The sequence below is a fragment of the Nicotiana tabacum genome, chromosome 11, assembly GCF_000715075.1.
Source record: "Nicotiana tabacum cultivar K326 chromosome 11, ASM71507v2, whole genome shotgun sequence".
Lineage (NCBI taxonomy): Eukaryota > Viridiplantae > Streptophyta > Magnoliopsida > Solanales > Solanaceae > Nicotiana > Nicotiana tabacum.
In genome coordinates, this window is record NC_134090.1 from 74,770,695 (window position 1) to 74,792,509 (window position 21,815).

The 21,815-nt window shown below is 41.5% G+C and overlaps 1 protein-coding gene across 3 annotated transcripts in view; it reads left to right on the plus strand.

The window, feature by feature from the left end:
• The window catches only part of LOC107826645 (uncharacterized), a 29,656-nt gene extending 23,909 nt beyond the window's left edge, over positions 1 to 5,747 (plus strand). For all 3 annotated transcript variants that reach the window (XM_016653645.2, XM_016653644.2, XM_075225176.1), the window contains exons 14-16: positions 2,872 to 2,942; positions 4,202 to 4,400; positions 4,785 to 5,747. In XM_016653645.2, the coding sequence (XP_016509131.1) occupies positions 2,872 to 2,942; positions 4,202 to 4,400; positions 4,785 to 5,210 (696 nt within the window). In that variant the 3' untranslated portion in view covers positions 5,211 to 5,747. The remainder of the gene's footprint in view (positions 1 to 2,871; positions 2,943 to 4,201; positions 4,401 to 4,784) is intronic.
• Positions 5,748 to 21,815: the final 16,068 nt, after the last annotated feature.

The following is a 21,815-nucleotide window of genomic DNA, read 5'->3' on the forward strand; positions in this document are numbered from 1 at the left end:
ATGCCATCTTCAGCTATCCAAAATCAAGTTCCATTCTCTGTCCTGTTTCCCCACTTACCTTTGTTTTCTCTTCCACCCCGTGTCGTTGGGAGTACGTGCTTTGTTCATGACCTTGCTCCAGGAAAAGATAAGTTAGCTCCTCGTGCTCTTAAGTGCATATTTCTGGGTTACTCGAGAACGCAAAAGGGATATCGATGTTATTCTCCTGACCTTCCGCGATTTCTTATGTCTGCTGATGTTACCTTCTTTGAAACCCAATCATACTTCACAGGTGCAGTTAATCACTTAGATATTTCTGAGGTGCTACCAGTTCCTTCTTTTGGAGATTCAGTCCCTATCTCCCATTCATCTTCCTCCATAGCTCCACCACCTATAGTTCCAGTTACAGCTCCACCAGCTATAGCTCCAGTGCCACCACCGAGTCCAGTGCCACCACCTAGTTCAGTGCCATCATCGAGTCCAGTGCCACCACCTAGTCCAGTTCCACCAACTATAGCTACAGTGCCACCACCTAGTCCAGTTTAACTTTCTACAGCTCCACCACTCCTGACTTATCATTGTCGTCCGCACCCAGCATCAGGCCCAGCTAATTCACGTCCTGCACCTGACCCTGCTAATACTGCGGACTTGTCTCCTCTTAATCAACCGATTGCACTACGAAAAGGTATACGGTCCACACTTAATCCTAATCCTCATTATGTCAGCTTAAGTTACCATCGTCTGTCATCATCCCATTGTGCATTTGTGTCATATTTGTCCTCTGTTTCCATCCCTATGTCTACAGGTGAAGCGCTGTCTCATCCCGGATGGCAATAGGCTATGATTGACGAGCTGTCTGCTTTACATACGAGTGGTACTTGGGAGCCTCTTCCTCTTCCTTCGGGCAAATTGACCGTTGGTTGTCATTGGGTGTATGCAGTCAAAGTTGGTCCAGATGGCCAGGCTGATAGACTTAAGGCTCGTTTTGTTGCCAAAGGGTATACTCAGATATTTGGACTCGATTACAGTGATACTTTCTCTCCCGTGGCTAAAATTGCATCAGTCCGCCTTTTTCTATCCATGGCTGCTGTTCGCCATTGGCCTCTCTATCAGTTGGACATTAAGAATGCTTTTCTTCACGGTGACCTTGAGGATGAGGTTTATATGGAGCAGCCACCTGGTTTTGTTGCTCAGGGGGAGTCTAGTGGCCTTGTATGTCGGTTGCGCCGGTCCCTCTATGGTCTAAAGCAGTCTCTTCGAGCCTGGTTTGGTAAGTTCAACACAGTTATTCAGGAGTTTGGCATGACTCGTAGTGAAGTTGATCACTCTGTATTTTATCGACATTCTGCTTCAAATCTCTGTATTTATCTGGTCGTTTATGTTGACGATATTGTTATTACTGGCAATGATCAGGATAGTATTAGTAAGTTGAAGCAACATCTCTTTCAGCACTTTCAAACTAAGGATCTGGGCAGATTAAAGTATTTTCTAGATATTGAGGTCGCTCAGTCTAGCTCAGGTATTGTGATCTCACAACGGAAGTATGCCTTACATATTCTTGAGGAGACAGGAATGACAGGTTGTAGACCTGTTGACACTCCGATGGATCCGAATTCTGAACTTCTGCCGGGACAGGGGGATCCTCTTAGTGATCCAACAAGATATAGGCTGTTGGTTGGTAAATTAAATTACCTCACAGTGACTAGACCTGACATTTCCTTTCCTGTGAGTGTTGTGAGTCAGTTTATGGATTCTCCCTGTGATAGTCATTGAGATGCAGTTGTCCGCATTCTTCGGTATATAAAATCAGCTCCAGGCAAAGGCTTATTATTTGAGGATCGAGGCCATGAACAGATCGTTGGATACTCAGATGCTGATTGGGCAGGATCACCTTCTGATAGACGTTATACGTCTGGATATTGTGTCTTAGTAGGGGGAAATTTGGTGTCTTGGAAGAGCAAGAAACAGAATGTGGTTGCTCGGTCTAGTGCAGAGGCAGAATATCGAGCAATGGCTATGGCCACATGTGAGCTAATTTGGATCAAACAGTTGCTCAAGGAGTTGAAACATGGTGAGATTAGTCAGATGAGACTTGTGTGTGATAATCAAGTTGCTCTTCATATTGCGTCAAGTCCAGTGTTCCATGAGAGAACTAAACACACCGAGATTGATTGTCACTTTGTTAGAGAAAAGATACTCTCGGGAGATATTGCTACAAAATTTGTGAAGTCGAATGATCAGCTTGCTGATATTTTCACCAAGTCCCTCACTGGTCATCGTATTAGTTATATATGTAACAAGCTCGGTACATATGATTTATATACACCAGTTTGAGGGGGAATGTTAGTTTGATAGTTAAATAGTAGTAAATAACCCTAATCCCATATGTATTAGGAGTAGGACATGTATTATATTCCCTCCGTTTCAATTTATGTGAACCCATTTGACTGGGCACGGAGTTTAAGAAAAGAGAGAAGACTTTTGAACTTGTGGTGTAAAATGAGGCACATATATTTTGTGTGGATATAAATCATTGCATAAAGGTAAATTGTTTCCAAATAAGGAAAGAGGTCATTCTTTTTGGTACGGACCAAAAAGGAAATAGGTTCACATAAATTGAAACGGATGGAGTATATATATAGGGCTCATTGTATCATTGTCATTAATTAATCAATAATATTTTCTCCCGTGCATTCTCACAACCCTCACCTTATACACTTTTTCTTGATTTTTCTTTTGGAACCCTCCTCATGCTTACTTTACCTTTAAAAAAGCTTCTCCTTGTTCTGCTATACAAAATTTGCTTATTTACTGATACTGTTAACAAAAAGATGACTTTTAGACTTCTGTATCACCTTTTTCTTCAATGTTATGTTTCTGTTCCCTATTCAGGTGGTATTAAACAGAAAGAAAGAATTTCAATGGCAGAAGCTAGCTCTTTTCCTGAGAGTGGCAGCGACTAGGTACCATGACATAGTCCTTTTTCCATTATACCCTTTTTCTTTTTGGTTTTTCGATCAGTAAATTTTAAATGAATGCTTGTGTTGTTTCTTAGGGGTCGTTTGGTAGGATGTATTAGAAAAAATAATGCAAGCATTAGCTCTATGCATTACTAATACCTTATTTGGTACATTTTTTTAACTTGTGTATAACTAAACATCATACTTGGTATTATCCTATGTATAAGTAATGCATAGAAAACCTGGCATTAGTAATACCAAGGCCATTAATACATGCATTAGTATAGTTAAAGACAAAATTATCCTTAAAGTCCCTTAAAGTTAGAGAATATGGAGGGCATTTTTGTAAACAATTATTTTTCTTAAAAATTATGCAATGCATTATAATTTTAATACACCACACCAAACAATAGATAAGAAATAATATCTGCATAACTAATGCTTGCATTACTAACCCATGCATTACTAATACACCTTATTCCGCATTATTCTTATACACTCTACCAAACGACCCCTTAGTGTATTCTTTATGCTTCTTTCTTGACATCCTCTTCTGCTATATTTATCTATTGTATCTGTTGCTTAGCCTCTATACTTCTGCAAAAAGGAAGAAAGACGTAATTTTCAATGGATACAGGAGTCCCAAACTGCTTTTCTTGCTGCCTGAACTTCTCACTTATCTTTGATCATATCTTTCTAATTTGCTTTCTGAGTTTTTCATATCTTGCTTTACATGAGATTACAGTGCTTGGTTTCTGTTTCTTCTTTGACTGCTTCTTGAAAGGATCTAAAAACTGTTCTTTCATGTATCCAGTGGTGAAAGGCACTTTGCGTGCTTGAGACTTGAGAGATCTATTGTGTGTTTGAGTGGTGAAAATTTTTAGTCAGGAAAAGGAGGGAAGGGCAGGAAATGAATCATCTCGGTTTTCTCCTTTATTCCTCTGATGAGGAATGCCAGCTATGGTATTGGCAATATTTTTAAGAAGCCTGAGGAATGTGACACAGTGGACTATTTGCAAATTAGTTTCTGTGAACTTTTACATCTCCTAAAGCAATATTAGGAGTAATGCATATTTCCTGACAGCATTCTGTTTCAAATATTATACATTCTCTATGCAACGAAGAAATCTGAAAGAATTAGACTTGATGGGCCAGTTGGCTACTGCATTTGGTGCATCTTTTAGCTTCTCTTTCAGATGTGACGGTTATTAGAAGCTTTTCCTCCTAGTACCTTGTGGATGTTGACTGCTAACTCTTTCCAGGAAAGGGATAAACGCTACCATGGCACCAAATCCTCAAGCATCTCTTGCTTATCTGAACTCTATCGTGGCACCAAATCCTCAAGCATCTCTTGCTTATTCTTCTGATAGAGCTGCTGGTGTATTTGATGTTGCAGACTTGGTGTTGAGAATACTACCATCTAAAGATGGTATTGTACTGAGAAGATTGCTGATGACAGCAGTGAGTGCCTTTGCCTGATATATTGCCTTGCCCTGATATTCTTTTACTGTTACCTTAAATATGACAACCCTTTGCTTTTAAAAGAATCAAAGCTTGGCAAACTGTTGGCCTTAAATGGGATCCTGAGGCAGGGTGGGTGGTGGTTGGAAGTAGAGTCTTGCATTGAGTCATATGGTTTATTAAGTATGTAAATTCAGAAATGTAAAATTGAAGTTCAACGGAAAATTCCTTCTCATTATATGTGTTTGGTGTCTTTACAAAAATGTTTTTCGCGAACATTTGGAGGTGAAAAATTATGGTGGCCTTATTCTCTAATTTAGACATGGAAAAACTGATCGATATCTACATTTTGGTTTGCAACTTGATATCCATTTCTTGTTGTAGGATGGAGCTTCATTAGTTAGAGCATTTATTTCCAGGGAGGCAGAATTCTTTCGTCAACATCTTTGCAGAATTGCTGCTGATATACTGTCCCAGTGGATATTTGAAACACTTGGAAGTAATGTAATTAGCTCCCGAGTGCAGCTAACGGGTGCAACCACTGTAAAGATGGGATCGTCTTCGGCAGTGTTCTCACCAGACTATGATTACAAGTTAACCCTCAGGGATCGACGGCTTAAACTGATTCTCTTCAAGGTCTTAGGTTCTGCAAGAAAAAGTCCAATACTGATGATGAGGTTCTTCTGCTCTTCATTTCTGATTTTTGTCAAAGCATCAGCTTTGGCTTGTCATCGGTTTTTGGTTTGTCTCTCTAACGCTTACCTGGATCGTGTATCACTTGTTCCAAGGAAAGTCGTAGTTGGTGCATAAAGTTTTGGTTCGGCCACAAGCAGTTGAGTTATTCAATACCCTCTTTTACAAGTTATATTAAGGAGATTGCAACAAATCGCATCTTTTGAAAGATGATGAATACCAGAATCGAGTAGCCTCATTCCCAGAATGGATCTTCTTCTACTTGCTTGAGCTAAAATAGGGCCGAGCACATGCAGCAACTCGCGACCCTCTACCCATCCTCGAAATACTCAGCAGATATCGTGACTCTCACTTTGCAAGTTGTCAGAGGACTACCCTTTGGCTTGCCATATGCATAGGAATTCTATGGTTGGCGTTATAGAAAATTGTATGGACAAGTTGCATCTCTTTTTGGCATGTATATCCTTCCTCATTCTAATCCTTGTTGGTCTGAACAATTTGTACAGACTAAGAAAAAGAAGAAGGTTTATTGTATATTCTTGCATATTGAGGGACCTTTTAAGGGAAAGTAGAAAGTTTCTTATTCAGAGATGTTTTCCTAATAGAAAGAGAACGACAACTCCACAAAGTCGCAGCACGAGTTAAGTTTGAAAATGTTTCTCCCTCATTTTTTTCTTTTTGTTCTGGAGAATATTATAAATGTGTAGCACAAAAGACTTTACTAAAGTGGTCACATCTACAGTTTGGAAAAAAAATCCAAAAGACAGCTTTCTCCTGGATCCTTCTATAGGTATTCTATAGTGTCTATCATCGAATCAACATCCTGTACAAAATCTTCCTTACACCAAAAAGTGAAAAAAACAGGTAGTTCATCTTGATTTGCTGTATGGAGTTGCTGGTCCCCTTCAAAACATTTAGTGTCTTTGCTTCCATATAATATAATCTGGTATGATTTCCACCATATGCAGCCTCGTATGATCTCCACCATTTTGTCTGACCAGTGCACCAGGTAAGTTCCAGCAGTCAAGTAGCTCCCCTGTAATCTTGGGCATGATCCATGATATTCATTTCATGCTTAGAAATAGTTGCCAGAGCACTCCAGTCAGTTTACAATGTACAAAAAGATGGCTGCCACTTTTAGACTCCATTCCACATAGACACAACCTTGAACCCAATTGCATTTTTGTCTTATTTAAGTTGTCTTGTGGGAGGCAAGCATCTCTGACCACTAACCACATAAAACAGCTACCTTGGTGGTGTTTTCACTTGCCAAACTGCTTTCCAGCTCCGTATATAAGACTGTTGACCACCCTGGTTGAAATGTGAGTGCGCTCACTTTACTGATAACCACACCTTTGCTATGCCATCTCCAATTTATCTGTCCTCTGTTGTGGTCCCTTTTAACCGATCCATAACTTTTAGTAGTTCAATAAATTTGGCCAATTCCCAGTCATTGGGTTGTCTTCTAAAGTTCCATTTCCATCCTCCAAGATTTAATTTTATGGGTTCAATATTTACAGTTTTTAGTATTGAACTCGTCATATTTTCAAAGTTATGGGTTCATATTCACTATTTTTTTACAATTTTAGTAAATTTTCACACATAAATTTATGTTTAGTTTCGAAAGTTACGGGTTAAATTGAACCGTAACTATAGTGGTAGATACGCCACTATCCATCATGCTGGTCCCAGCTATCTTCCACTGTGGCTTCAGTATTTGGAGTCACAGCCTACTGCATATCATTGAACATGTCTTGCTAAGGTCCATGGCCTATTCAGTATCATTCTAGAATGACAGTCTTCCTTCATTTCCCACTCTGATATTAGTGTTTGCAACACAAAATGCCAGTATGCTCTAATGGACCTCTATATGGGGTTGTCACTGCTCTTGAGGTCCATTTCCCCTCCAAACCATATTTTTCCCTGATGCCACCTGCCATAGGGTTTGTTCCTCCCAACTAAATCTCCAAATCCATTTCGTAAATAGGCTTTTGTATGTAGCATTAGATTCCTTATACCTAAAGGAAACATTGGATCGAACAAAGCAACGGAATCATGCAAGTTTTAAATCTTTTATAATGAATCAACTTTCCAACCAATGATCTTTCTCATAAGAAGTGTACCACACAACTCCAAGGAGTCCAAATATCCTTCCTCCAAAGCTAGTCCACCAAGATCCTTTGAATATCTCTTGTACCACTTTTAAAAAAAGACTATGGCTAAGTAGATAAAGTGTTTTGTATTTTGTACAAGAGATGAGTAACTCAAGCAAAGACTTCTGTAATATTTCTCCACTAAGGCTTTCTTATATAATGCTCAATGCATCACATGCAAAGAGACAAATGTCAAGTATCAAAGAACATGTGTTTTCTACAAAGACAATCGTTCTATGAAAACAGGCAACTGTTCTTAGACTTAAGACACTTTGTATACAGTAAATAAACACCCGATGCGAATAAGTATTTACCCTCATATTGTATATCTCAGTTAAGCTAAGGGAATGGAGGTTGTCAATCACAAATTCTCATCTCTATATATTCGATCTATGAATATACGACCTAATGGCGAGACCCTAGAAACTCTTTTCTAGATCTTGTCCAACTTTGGCTAGACTCCCAAACCATAATCCCACAAGATCACATATGACGTATATTCCTCATATTAAGAGCGACTGATTCCATCTTGATTCACTCATTACCTTCAATATACACTTTCGTACTTGCAAAACGCCCTGTGAACATCCATAGATAATGTACCTAAGGTGAATCAATGCATATGTTGGTGCATATAAGATACTATGGTGATCTCAAGTCTAAGAATCACTTGCACAACCTCCATATGAGTAATTCCTATGACAAGCTAGTAGGACATCTATTAAAGTTTTCTCATACGAGTCAATCAAGTGAACTTATTCTCTAATGAGCACCCATATTCTTGTATTTGTCTCACATACACAAGTGGTTATGAGATCAATCATCCTCTCCATTGAGCATGCAGAAAATGTGCAAGTCTAACTAACGTACCGATATCCTTTCTCGATAAACAAAAACGACTAGGGATGTTCTAAGAAGGCTTCTGAGGTATCGATGTTTCATTGGTATGATCCCTAGAATAACCCTCAATTCTATACCCTAATCCAAGGGTTTCATCAGCCTTTTCAAATTATATAAACTAGACACTGTACGATAATAAATATTGCCTTTATTATAATCATACATGTAAAGAAAAGATTTATTACAAAAATATTCTTGTCACATCTCTATGTTGGCTTGAAGGTACCTTTTCAACAATACCAACACCATCGCATTTAGATATCTCCATTTCGATGAAAACCTTATTTTCTCTTTATTGCCTTAACAAATAAAGTTCCTTATAATTGCATCAGAGGCAGCCAGATCTAGAATTTAGAGGGTAGGGGAGCCACAATAGCCGATTTGATCAATTTTGGACTTGGGTTCGAATTATTCATTCTTTATGTTTATATAAACAAATATATTGAAGGGGAAAATTATAAAAAATGCAAGAGAACGAATTGATAAACCTATATTACTAGCAACATTTTGGCTGGATGAATCAATAAGAACAAGTTTTAGCACAGTGCAAACCATAATGCACTAAGCTTTTATACATCAAAAGTCACTACAATGAAAATTATATATATTGGAAAATGGTGGTCTATATACTCGAACAGTTACCTATAACTAATAAAGCCTTTTTGTGAAAGTTTAAAGTAATATAAAGGAAAAAAATATCTTAAAACATCTTATTTGAGTTTAAAGCTCGACGATGAAGATGTATATGTCTTTGATAATTTACAGGCGAATACAATTTCCGCCAACAGTTTTCACGCTTCTGAAATTTGAATGGTGTTAGCATAGGCCAATCAATAGCATTACTATTTACCGCGAAAATGGTAATAACAAATAGATTTGATCTTGTGGTTCTAAAAATACGTGATCTATTTTATGCTAGTTGTTTAGACAATAGATGCTAAGTGAAAGATCGAAAGATAAGGCAAGAGCTCGTAGACAGTGCAATAATCAAACCAAAAGGCTGGAAATCGGGGCCTCGTGCTTGCATATTCTGGGCCTCGAGGTCGAGTCGGATGCCTGACTAAGGGCAGTCAATGGAGGATTAATAGTTATGATAAATTTGATGGCGGTTCTTTATGGCCAATAATGAGCAATAACTGAAGAATAATAAATAGAACACGATGAATGCAATCAATAAATGTAAATAATGGGGCCAAGAGAGAATGTGTTAGAGAGCAAAAAGAATGTTCTTGTATATTCAATATTGTAAGAATGATATTTTGTGTGTTCAATATTGTGTATCATATGTGCCCACAAAATGACAAGGATCCCCTTTATATATGTGGGGGGAGTCGGATCCCAACTTAGTATAAATGCATCTATTACAAAGATATATGACTGGTACAACCATTTAATGCCACGGTACGAGCTCATGCTAGCCTAATAGACCTAGTTCAGCTTTAATCACGTGCTTTGGGAACTTCCCGTCCGTCCATCGTTGCCTTTTCTTTGTACTGCCTCAGGGTCGACCGTTGAGTACCCTCGGGGGCGAACTCCGAGCTAAACTTCGAGCCTTCTGGGGGTGGTCTCTACGAGGCGCCCTTATGATCATAATTACCGTATACAGATAGTCCCCGCGTTTATTAGATTAAAATGATAAGAAACGATTGTGACACCGATCTCCTCGAGCCTCTTGTGGTGATGTCATGCTTATGACATCAACTTTTGCGATAACTGAGACATCCCATCGATACGTCTTTTCTAGGAACATTTATTGTAGTGTCGGTTTACTTTCTCAAGGCGATAATATCGCCGTCGATCCGTCACCCAACAGGCATTGATTGTGCCTGTCGATACGTTTCCCAAAGACATTGATTGCAGCATCGGTTGCGCTGCCACCTTTTCTATAAATGGAAGCTTTCTGGAACCAAAGCTTCATTCAATCGTTCTTCAACAACCTTTTTACTCTCTTCTTCTTTTCGTCCTCATCCAGTGCTATTTCTCATGTTTGAATCCCGTGGCCTTAAGGTCACATGGTATTGTCCTCTTCAGTTATGCCATGGCCCTTTCCCAGAGCTTTCCCCTACTGAGCGGGATTGTATTGATTTGTTGTTGTTGTTGCTGTTGTTGGCCCGAGGTAATGAGAGAGAAATCTCAAATTATCTTCGCATTAAAGGGTATGCGGACTGCGAACTTCTACTCATCTCTCTTAACTACCCGGTGCGGCACCTCACTCCTTTTGCTTTCCATGGAGTGAGGTGGTGCCATCTACTAACTGTTGCATCCTGCACCGGTGCAACGTCTCAAGAAGTGGCTTCATAATAGTAGTGCTGGCGAGATCCATATTTGCCAAATTTTTCACCCAACCACTTCTTCATCCCTCTCCGCTTCTTCATCATTTTCTGCTTCTTCCTCATATTTTTCTGCTTCTTCTTCATCATTTTCTGCTTCTTCGTCATCCTAGAAGATGCCATTTGGAAGATCGAGATAAGGCCCCCGAGGAGATGGTTCTCGAAGATACTGCCGCCGAGGACACACCCCCGAGAATAGATTAGACTCTTAGTTTTTATTATTATTCTTTTTTTTGCTTCTTTGTTTTTGTGTAAGGACCCCTCGTGGGATTTTGTAATCAAGTGTAATGGCCCTTCATGGGCTTTTGTAATCATGGTTTATTAATACAAAGATGTTTCTTCGATTGTCTCTGATTTATGCTGGATTTCCTTTTATTTGCGTTTGTGAAGAATCTGAGCATGCGACTCTACCGATTATTACGAATACAAGACCCGGGCGTAGGTATTCCCTTGGTTCTTGGTCGGTCATTATGATTTTCCCTGAAACCCTTTACCATTTCTCGGACCAAGTCCGGGTCGACTTGGTACAGACGTAGACCGCCGAAATTGGCGACTTAGAATCGAGTGAAAATGGGGACTCGATTTTTAGAACAAACTTAGCTCCTTTTAGACCCCTTTGGTAGTCTTCGAGGGAGAATTTGCTCAAACGCCTGAGAATAAAGGTAGCCCCAAGACCTTCACAGACAATCCCCGAGTGAGATTTAGCCCAAGTTGGGTGGCCTAAAAAACATGATTTGAACTTAGAGTGAAGGTAGCCCTAAGGCTTCATTAGTAATTCTTGAGTGTGAACTAGCTCGAGCTCAGGTAGCTCGAGGGCCAAGGAACCAGGTGAATGACCCACATACGTAATAATAGAAATCCTCAAGGCAGGATACCACCTCGAGGTTGGGCTTATATATGAGTAGCTCTTTAGAGCTTATCTTTCGTTTTTATAGGGATCCTCGAGATCGGGCACCATCTCTAGGCTTGTAATGATACTCGAGGCTTGTAATAATATTAATGGCTCCTTAGAGACTTTCTTCTTTTTTGACGGAGGTCCTCGAGATCTTGTGCCATCTCAAGGCTTGTAATGATATTAATGGCTCCTTAGAGTTTTTCTTCTTTTTTGTTGGAGGTCCTCGAGATCGGGTACCATCTCAAGGCTAGGTTGATGCGGGGGTCTTTGATCCCAAAACATCGTATGGCAGCGTCAATTGTATGACATGGTTAAGAAAAGACCGAGACGATCCCGCCGGTACATCTTCCCAAAGCGATAAAGGCTTAGTCAATATTTTTTAATTGACCTTTGAGGCAGGCGGATAGTTATCGCTTTCTCTCTATATATAGGTTTGTCTTCCTTCCTTTGAGGATTCCGCTATCCTGAGTACCTATCCCCCTTCACGGACTTCTTCTTTCCTGCATTAGGTCTTTCACCATTTTAACTTTGAAGCCCTCACTCAAACTCCCGCTCTAATTCTCTGATTTTACCATAGTTATGGCTGGTATGCCGGGATCCGTTCAGCAAGGAGGAGGAAGTTCCACCTCTTGTTCCCGCCTAGTTGGTGGTGTGGCACTGATGCCAGCCGAGCCAACCTCGGGACATTTTGTTTCGAGGGGGGATTTTTCGTCAGAAAAACCTCCCAACGTTCAGGGTCATTGTGAGTATGTCTCGAAGTTTATTTCTTTAATAGTAGAAGGGAACCTTGAGTCAGTGAGGAAGGATTGTGGATGAGGGGAAAAGGTAGTATTATAGGTATCTTCCCCGGAGGAGAGAATTATGGATCATGCCGAGGGTTTTTTGAACATATACACATACCCCTTTATGCTGGGTCCCCTTGATAGGGTTGTGCTCGACTTTTGTCGAAGGTATCGGGCTACCTTGGCATAGGTTCATCCATCATTTTGGAGGATAGTATTGATGATGCAATTCTTTGCGGAGGAAGCAGAGCTCGAGTTCACCCTTAGCCATGTTATCAAGCTGTACCGGCCTTTTCACAGCCGAGGCCTGCTAAGCCTACGATGCCGATTCACCAGGCCCTTCACTGTCGACGATGAAGAAGATGGGGATCGGGGATGGATGAGCCAATTCATCTGAGTACAGACTGTTGACATTATCCCCCCGGAGTTTCTGCCGTTTCCTGAGGAATGGAATTTTACACGTAAGTGGTAAACTTTTTCCTTTGTTGTTTTGTTTATGGCGGAGGCGGGCCCCGTAAATGCGCCTTTCTTTCCCTTTCTGGAACAATTCCATGGATTCCATATGAGGTTCCCGACCTAATAGATTGGACTTGGAAGTTGGTGACCCACTCAACTTATGATGGGCGTAAGTGGTGAGACTTGTCTAAGGGTAGATGGAAGGCAAACCACCACGGTACGTGCTATGTGATTTTCACCCTTTTTGAAAGGCACTTTCTTTTTACGCGTACTAACTCCATCATCGTAGGCATTGGGGAGTTCTTCGAGGCGAGATCATGCCCTCTCGTAAAAGGCTCATCAGCTTCGGGATGGAGGAATGACAATAACAAGCAAAAGGGACCTTCGCAGGGCGACGGTGCTTGTAGCAAGACGAATCCAGGCCGGGGGCTCAGAGAGGATGTATCAGCCGAGCCTGCAGCACCCGAGATCTCTGGTTTTAGAAAAACAGTCCCTCCTTCGCTGCCATCTTCTTTTCTCATCGAATGTACCTCGAGGAGCGAGGGTTTTCTACCGCCGACTTCTTCTCCTGTCGAAGGTACTTTGAGGGACATTCGAAGCTAGGGGCCACATATATCGGGTGACCGTATACCAACCGAGAATGGTTCTGTTGGGGTTGATGGAGTCCGGCTAGTAGATGTGCGCTCGACTTTTGAGGAAGCTCAGCGGCTCTACTCTGTGGTGAGTTTTAGCCTATCGTATTGGTTTTATAGTTTTTGCAATTTTCACTCTCTTATCGAGTTTCTCTTCCATAAACTTTTAAGAAGCTCAAGTCTGAGCTAATTCGCCGTGAGGCCATGCTGCAAAAAGCCGTGGATGGGGAGAAATCCCTCTGGCTTCTTTGTGATGAAAGGGAAGACGAGTTGGCACATTTGCGGTATGAGGCGAGTCGAAGTTTGAACTACGAAAGCTACCTCGAGGAGCAGGTAATTTTTGTTCCAAGGGGGAGCATGCTTCTTCTTCTATCTTTTGAGGCTAATGTTTCATTTACTTCAGTTGCAAAAAAAGACGGAAGACCTGGAACGCCTTTGGGGTGAAGTCGGTCAAGCCAAGCGTGAGTGCGATGAGCTAGAGGCTCAGATGGATACCCATATCACAGCCAAGAAGAATGCTTTGGCTAAGGTTTCTGCTCTCAAGATACAGCTTCAGAATGCCCGTGAAAATAGCTTAGTTCAGACAAGCAAGATTGCAAGTCTCGAGTCTGATTTTTTGAAGATGAAGGCTGATATCGTGGACGCCCGGGCTGAAGCTAAAGAGATTCGGGCTAAGTCCGACAAGAAAGTGGTTGTTTACTTAAAAGACGTTGCTGATGCTTGAGCTAAATTGAGCGGTGCTCCCGATCGGGAGAGTAGAAGCAATGAGTATGCCCGGTGTAAATCTCGGAGGGAAACCCTCGAAGAGATTCATGCTAGGGGCTTCGATCTCTCGGAGGAGATAGTGCAGGACAAGACGGATGAATACAATGCCAAGTTCCTTTGTCTGATGCCAAGGATAACGAGGAAAAGGTCGACGGGCCACAGTCCCCAAGGGGGACGTAGACTAGACCTTTTCTTCTTGATTCTTTGTACAGTGTTCTTGGAGAACTTTTGCAAATGTAACCTTTGCATAGTTTCATACGTGCGTATATAAAAAACCTTTTGGTTTTCTCCTTCCATGGATTTCTATTTGCTTGTGTATGCCCTTCTTTGTTTTTGAGTTTTGACGTTTTGTCGATGATTAGCCAGGCGAATTGGCTTTTGAGAAAAAACCTTTAGGTTTATAGTTCGGCCCTGGGGCTCGTTAGGTTGGCTCGCAGGCTCTTACGCATTTGCCTTCAGGCGTATTTAGTTAACTATTTCAGGCTTAGTCTCCGGGTCGGATTTTGACTTGAGCTCATTGTCCCTCAAGTTTTTAGGTTAGCTCATAGGCTCTTATATGTAGGGTCGGTACGACCTCTTAACATGGTCTGGGGACAATGGCTCTTACGTGTAGGTCGGTACGACCTCTTAATATGGGCTGGCGATAGTGGCTCTTACGCGTAGGGTCAGTATGACCTCTTCAGGCTTTATTTTCCCTCGTAAAAGATTTTAAAATTTTTGTGTTCGCCCGACTCTTCGACGGCTTGCTAAGAGCCTTGATTGTGAGTCGTTATGTAACGATGAACGAGTACCTCGAGAGGTTTGCTCGATGGCTGAATGTTTCGAAGCTTATATTTTGGAGCTGACACGGTCTAAGATCTTTTGCCTATATCGAGGGTAGCATTTTTAACCGGTTCTTTTCGAAGTACTTTCGAAGTATTTGAAGGCTTGTGATTTTATAGCGATGGTCGGGCATCCCCGAGTCGCGTTAGTTTGGATGGTACAGCCTTGTGACCGTAGTCATTATGTTTGGCCAGAGTCTTTCAGTCCCCGAGTGAAGTAGTTTCGGCATCTATATCAAGGGTATGCCTTTTTAGGAGTCTTACAAGTTCGAATATATAGCCTTAACTTTAAGGTCAGGATAATGCCTTTTTGTAAGGTCTTATAATTTTTACATGCCTTTGAGATATTACAGTTTTGGTTACTTGGTACAAGTATGGTTCATGCCTTGCTTGAGGTCTTACAGTTTTGGTGTTTCCTTATAAAGGTCTTACGGGGTCGAGGTTGCCTATATGGGGTCTTATGGCCTCGGTAGTCCCCGGGACATTGAAAGTTTTGTTGGCCTTGGAGTCATTTTTGTAGATTTGACGTTGCCTCATTGAGGGCTTATGAGTTTGAAGCTTCCGACCTGGGGGTCATACAGTTTCTAGTTTTTGACTCCAGTCCCCGAGTGTTCGGGACATTTTTGGCTCTGGAGCCATTTTTGTAAAAAATACTGAACTCCTTCGAAATGCTTTGATGGAGGGGAAAATATTCTTTGATTTACTTGGTACAAGTATACACATTTATGCTGTCAAGGGATCAATTATTCTATACGGACACGGTTCGTTCGACCGTTTGGCCCGGTACATCTTTTTCCTATTGAGGCCCTATTTAGCACATCTTGGATTTTCCTATCGAGGCCTTAAATACTTGTTGAGTCTTCCTTAGGTAGAATATGGATGTTTCCTCATTACAAACCTTGCCGGTAAAACCCTTTTCGGGATAAAATCCCGGTCGAAGGAAAAGAGTGCAACGTATGCTTTGAAACCTTAAGGTCTTCGAGCTGGATAGCGCTTCGACTGTCTTGGCCGGACACCTGCACGAAGGTTAGTGTAAGATGTAAACAAAAAAGAAGAATGGCCATACCTTAGTGGCGACGGTACTTTGAGCCTCGATATGCTCCCAACGTTCGCTTAGGGGATGCGGTATGGTCCTTTGTTTGTTTTATTTGGGTGTAGCCGAGGATGTGCCTCGTGGGCGCTATTTACTATTTGCTTATCCTTTGACTCCTTCAATGTTGAAGGCATTGATGTTGGTGCCTCATCGTGCACCACGAACATCTCCTTGGCTGCATGTTGTTCTCCATATACGATTTTTATTCCATCTTTCGTAGAAAAATTTCATCATTTGATGCAGGGTTGATGATACTGCTCTCATGCAGTGTATCCATGGCCTCCCGAGCAAGGCGTTGTACCTCATGTCTCCTTCGATGACATGAAATTTGGCATTTTGCATTGTTCCAACCACGTTGACCAGGAGGGTGATTTCCCCTTTGGTTGTCTCGCTCGCCATATTGACTCAAGAGACGGGCATGATCTGGTCGAGCCCTCCGAGCTACTCCACGACCCTTGACCTAATAATGTTGGCCAAGCTACCTGGATCCACAAGTACATGTTTAATTTGAAATGTATTCACAAGAAAAGAAATTACCAATACGTCGTTATGAGGCTGAGACATGGTCTCGATGTCCTCGTCACTGAATGTGAGAGCGTCCTCGGGTATGTAACCTCAAGTTCGCTTTTCTCTGGTAATGGATATTTTTGTTCTTCTGATAGTGGGTTCCTGTGGGATGTCGATTCCTACCATGATCATGTGGATGGCATGTTATGGCTCATCTATTTCATTCTTTCTGTTCGCCTCTCTTTCCCAGAATTGATTTTTGTCTCGATCGCCGAGGAACTCTCGGAGGTGTCCTTTACTGAGTAGTCGGGCTACTTCTTCCCGGAGCTATCTACAGTCTTCGGTCTTGTGACCATGTGTGCCGTGGAATTTGCATACTAAATTGTGGTTCCTTTGTGACGTATCCGATTGTACGGGCCTTGGCCACCTAGCATCTCTGATTTTGCCAATGGCAGATACGATGCCCGACACGTCAACGTTGAAGTTGTATTCCGATAGGCGTGGTGCCTCTGTCTGTCAGTCCTGTGTGCCTATTGAATTCAACTCTATTCATGAGTCCCCGAGGGTTCTGACCTCAGTTTGTTCTTCGATCATTTCGGTGTATTTTACGCCTCAAGGCATTTCTCCTATCTTCGGTGTATGGCTGGTACCTTTCTTTGTTTGGCTTTGGCTCTTTTGCCAGATCTGATTGGGTATACTCAGCCCGAGGGGGCTCCTAGTTGGTCGTCCTCGACCCTAATCTTTGATTGATATCGGTTGTGAACATCCGACCAAGTCACTGCGGGGTACTCAACCAAGTTCTGCTTTAGCTGTTTCGAAGTCACCGAGCTTCGTTCGTTCAAAGCTTGAGTGAAGACCTGTACTGCCCAGTCATCGAAGACTGGTGGTAGTTCCATTCGTTCCATTTGAAAGTGATATACAAACTCCCGCAACATCTCGTTCTCCCTTTGCTTGATTTTGAAGACGTCAGATTTCCTTGTTTCTACTTTGATAGCACCAGCATGTGCCTTTATGAAGGAATCTGCCAGCATGGCGAACGAATCTATCAAGTTTGGGGCTAGGTTGTGATACCATATCATCGCCCCTTTTGAAAGCGTCTCTCCGAACTTTTTCAGTAGGACAGATTCGATCTCGTCATTCTTTAGGTCCTTGCCCTTTACCGTACAAGTGTAAGCAGTGATGTGCTCATAGGGTCCGAGGTTCCGTTGTACTTTAGAAGGTCTGGCATTCTGAAATTCTTTGGAATGGGTTTTGGAGCCTCTTCCTGCAGGAATGGCTTATGTACGAATTTCTTCAAATCGACACCCTTCAGGATCGGGGGTGCGCTCGGAATTTGGTCGACCCTGGAATTGTAGGTCTCTACTTTCTTGTCATTGGCTTCTATTATCTCTCGCCCGACTCGATCCTCTTTGTGAGGTCCTCGAGCATCTTTATGATGGCGGGGTCAGCTGTCGACCCGTTATTGGTTGATCGTTCTGGAACTTACTCGGCTTGGGGAGCCATTTCTGGTGCTACCGTACTGGGAGTTTTCTGGTGGCTTTGTAGCTAAGAAATTTCCAGCTATTGTGCCTGTAACATTTCAAAAATAACGTGAAGGCTAATCTCTCGTTCTTCCCTAGCTGGGGATTTCTGAGCTTTTTGTTGGTCTCTTTGGCATATGCTCCTGTTAGTGTGGGAGCTTATATCGACGTGTTGGGCATAGCGTGAGACCATATCCGCGGGGATTGGCTCCGGCACGCCTTCAGGGTTCAGTGGTGGTGCGCCAACACATGGAACAACTACACTATTCTCTCCATGGTCCTTAGGACCATTGTTTTCATATGCTTTTACTGAGTTAGACATTTTGACCTGAAATCACAGATTCTTGGACAAGAAAAGGCGTGAAAGATAACTTGTGTTATGTAGTAAACCAGCAAGAAAACAATCACTATTATTTTTAGCCCCACGGTGGGCACCAAACTGTTTACCGCGAAAATGGTAATAATAATTAGATTTGATCTTGTGGTTCTAAAAATACGTGATCTATTTTTATGTTAGTTGTTTAGACAATAGATGCTAAGTGAAAGATTGAAAGATAATACAAGAGCTCGTAGACAATGCAATAATCAAACCAAAAGGCTAGAAATCGGGGCCTCGGGCTTGAGTATTCTGGGCCTCGAGGTCGAGTTGGAGGCCCGACTAAGGGCAGTCAATGGAGGATTAACAGTTATGATAAATTTGATGGCGGTTCTTTATGGCCAATAATGAGCAATAACTGATGAATAATAAATAGAACACAATGAATGCAATATAAATGTAAATAATGGGGTCAAGAGAGAATGTGTTAGAGAGCAAAGAGAATGTTCTTGTATATTCAGTGTTGTAAAAATGATATCTTGTGTGTTCAATATTGTGTATCAGATGTGCCCACAAAATGGCAAGGATCCCCTTTATATATGTGGGGGGAATCCCAATATAGTACAAATACATTTATTACAAAGATATATGGCTGGTACAACCATTTAATGCCACGGTACGGGCTCATGCTAGCCTAATAGACCTAGGTCAGCTTTAATCATGTGCTTTGGGAACTTCCCACCCGTCCATCATAGCCTTTGCTTTGTACTGCCTCGGGGTCGACTGTTGAGAACCTTCGAGGGCGAACTCCGAGCTAAACTTTGCCTTCCGGCGGTGGTCTCTACGAGGCACCCTTATGATCATAAAATCGAGCCCTCCGATTTTACCGTATACAATTACGTACACAAAGACACACATAAACAAATCAATTCCCATGGATTCAACTGTAGCTCCATAAGTAACCATTTTTAGTCCATTTCACGTACTTATTGGGTTCTGAATCTAGAAAAAAAGAAAAAATATTTAATTCTATTTTAAAACTTTTTTTAACAAAAAAAGTCAACAATCAATAAATAAATAAAAAGCTTGTGAACGAGTATATAATGTTTCCGTATGATCATGTCTATATATAAACATAATTGTGTTTCAGTTTCTTGTCTTTTTAGTTTCAGAAAGCTAAAAAAATTAAGTAATATAGCTAGCCAGATTCGAATTCGTGCCAGCTTGATGCAAAATCCAAACCCTTACCACTGGCACCCTGACCACTTTTCTTATTGTGGGTGGCAGCACAAATATTTGTAAGATTTCTTACAAATATATACATATATACACAAAATTTCGCCGAAGCTTGTGGGTGGCGTGACACCCACACACTCCTTCGTAGATCCGACCCTGAATTGCATCAACCCATTTTACTAGTTTAGCGTGAATAGAAAAAAGGAACATCATATATGTGGAAAGTGCATCTAAAATACTATTAACCCGCTATTAATAGGTATTAGCTTTTCTACCTAGCCAATCTTACAACTCTCTAATACACCCTCCATATTTCAAGAAATTTATCGTTATATCCCGGTCAGATCTCCAGATACGTTATAGAGCCTTCATTGTACGATTCCGGAACCAAAGTGTGATATTTTTTGAGTCAAAGTATAAAAATAGGTGAAAAATCAAGTGATGACCAATTTATATATAACACATGGTGTAACGACTCGACATGTCATTTTGAGCTTTTGCACTTTGCTCGCCAGTTCTCGGGCATGACTTGCCCCGTGTGATGTATTTTGACTTATGTAAATCGTTGGTTTTGGTTTTCAGGATAATCAGAATGAAATTTGGAAGAACAGTTCTCATTTGAAGCTTGAAATTTGAAAGGTTTGACCAAGATTTGTCTTGTTTGTATATGATCTCGGATCAAAATTTTTATGATTTGGTTAGCTTCGTTAGGTAATTTGGGACTTAGGAGCGTGATCGAAATGCATTTTGGAAGTCCGTGGAAGGTTTAGGCTAGAATTGGCGAAATTGAGATTTCGGCATTTTCCGGTCGATAGGCGAGATTTTATTATAGAGGTCGGAATAGAATTTCAGAGGTTGCAGCAGTTCTGTTGTGTCATTTGGGATGTGTGTTCAAAATTTCAGGTTATTCAGACGCGGTTTGGTTGGATTTTTGATCAAACGTGTAATTTGGAAGTTCTTGGAATTCTTAGGCTTGAATCCGATGTGATTTTGGTGTTTTCATGTTGCTTTGAGCGTTCTGAAGGTTGGACCAAGTTTGAATGAGGTTATGGGATATGTTGGCATATTTGGTTGAGGTCCCGAGGGCCTCGGATGAGTTTCGGGTGGTCTATCGGACCATTTCATGTTGTTGGGAATTACAGAAATTCAGCTGAAGTGTTGCAGAGAATTAGACCTTCGCGTTCGCGAGTAGGTCCTCACATTCTTGAAGGGATAGTTGGTGAAGGCTGGGAGTTAAGCCTTCCCGTTCGCGAGGAAGGCTACGCGTTCACGAAGTGCTAGATGTTTGGTCATCGCATTCGCGTAGTCGCGTAGAGTAATTATGGTTAGCTGGACTTGAGGCATTTTTATTCATCGCGTTCGTGAGTGTTGTGACGCGATCGCGAAGGTTTAGTTTGAGGAAGAATCACATTCGCGATGGGCATGTCGCGATCGCGAAGAGGAAATTCTGGTCAAAGTTATTTTGTGCTTCGCGAACGCGAGGCTTTGACCGCGTTTGCGAAGCAGGATTTTTATGCCTGGGCAGAATGTTTTAAAAGGGCTATTCCGCGATTTTGAAGCTAAGAACCTCCATTGTTGGGTGATTTTGAAGCTTGAGAGAGCTAATTGAAGAGGGAATTCAAGAAAGTTTCCCGGAGGTAAGATTTTTGAACTCAAAACTCGATTCTTGTGTGAATTCCACCTAATTAATCATAGAATTAAGCCTAAAATTGAGAAATTAGGGCTTGAATTTGGAGAGTGTAAAATTGGGATTTGAGGGACCATTTGAGGTCCAATTTTGATGTTCTTGGTATGTATAGGCTCGTGAGAGGATGAGGATTCCATTGATGTTAATTTTATCGAATTCCGAGATGTGGCCTCGGGGGCCCAGGTTTGAGAAATTTCGAGATTTTGATGTTAAATTGGATATTTTCGAGTGGGCTTCGTTCCCTTAGGATATTTTAATGATTAAGTACTGATTGTGGCTAGATTTGGAGCATCCGGAGGTCGATTCATGCAGGCGAGACATCGCGGGCTAGAGTTTGGACCGAATCGAGGTGAGTAATGATTGTAAATAATGTTCTGAGCATTTGAAACCCCGGATTGCACATCGTGGTGCTATATTGAGGTGAGGCACATGCTTGATGATGAGCATGGGGTCGTCCACTATTGGGAATTGTGACTTGGTCCGTCCCGATTGATGATTTTACCGAGTATTTGATTAAAAACTATTTCTATCATCATTATTTGGGCTGAATACCATATTTGGACCTAATGCCAACTATTTGAACTCTTCGGGGGCTTTTGTTGATATTTCTCACTGTTTTGACTTTATAC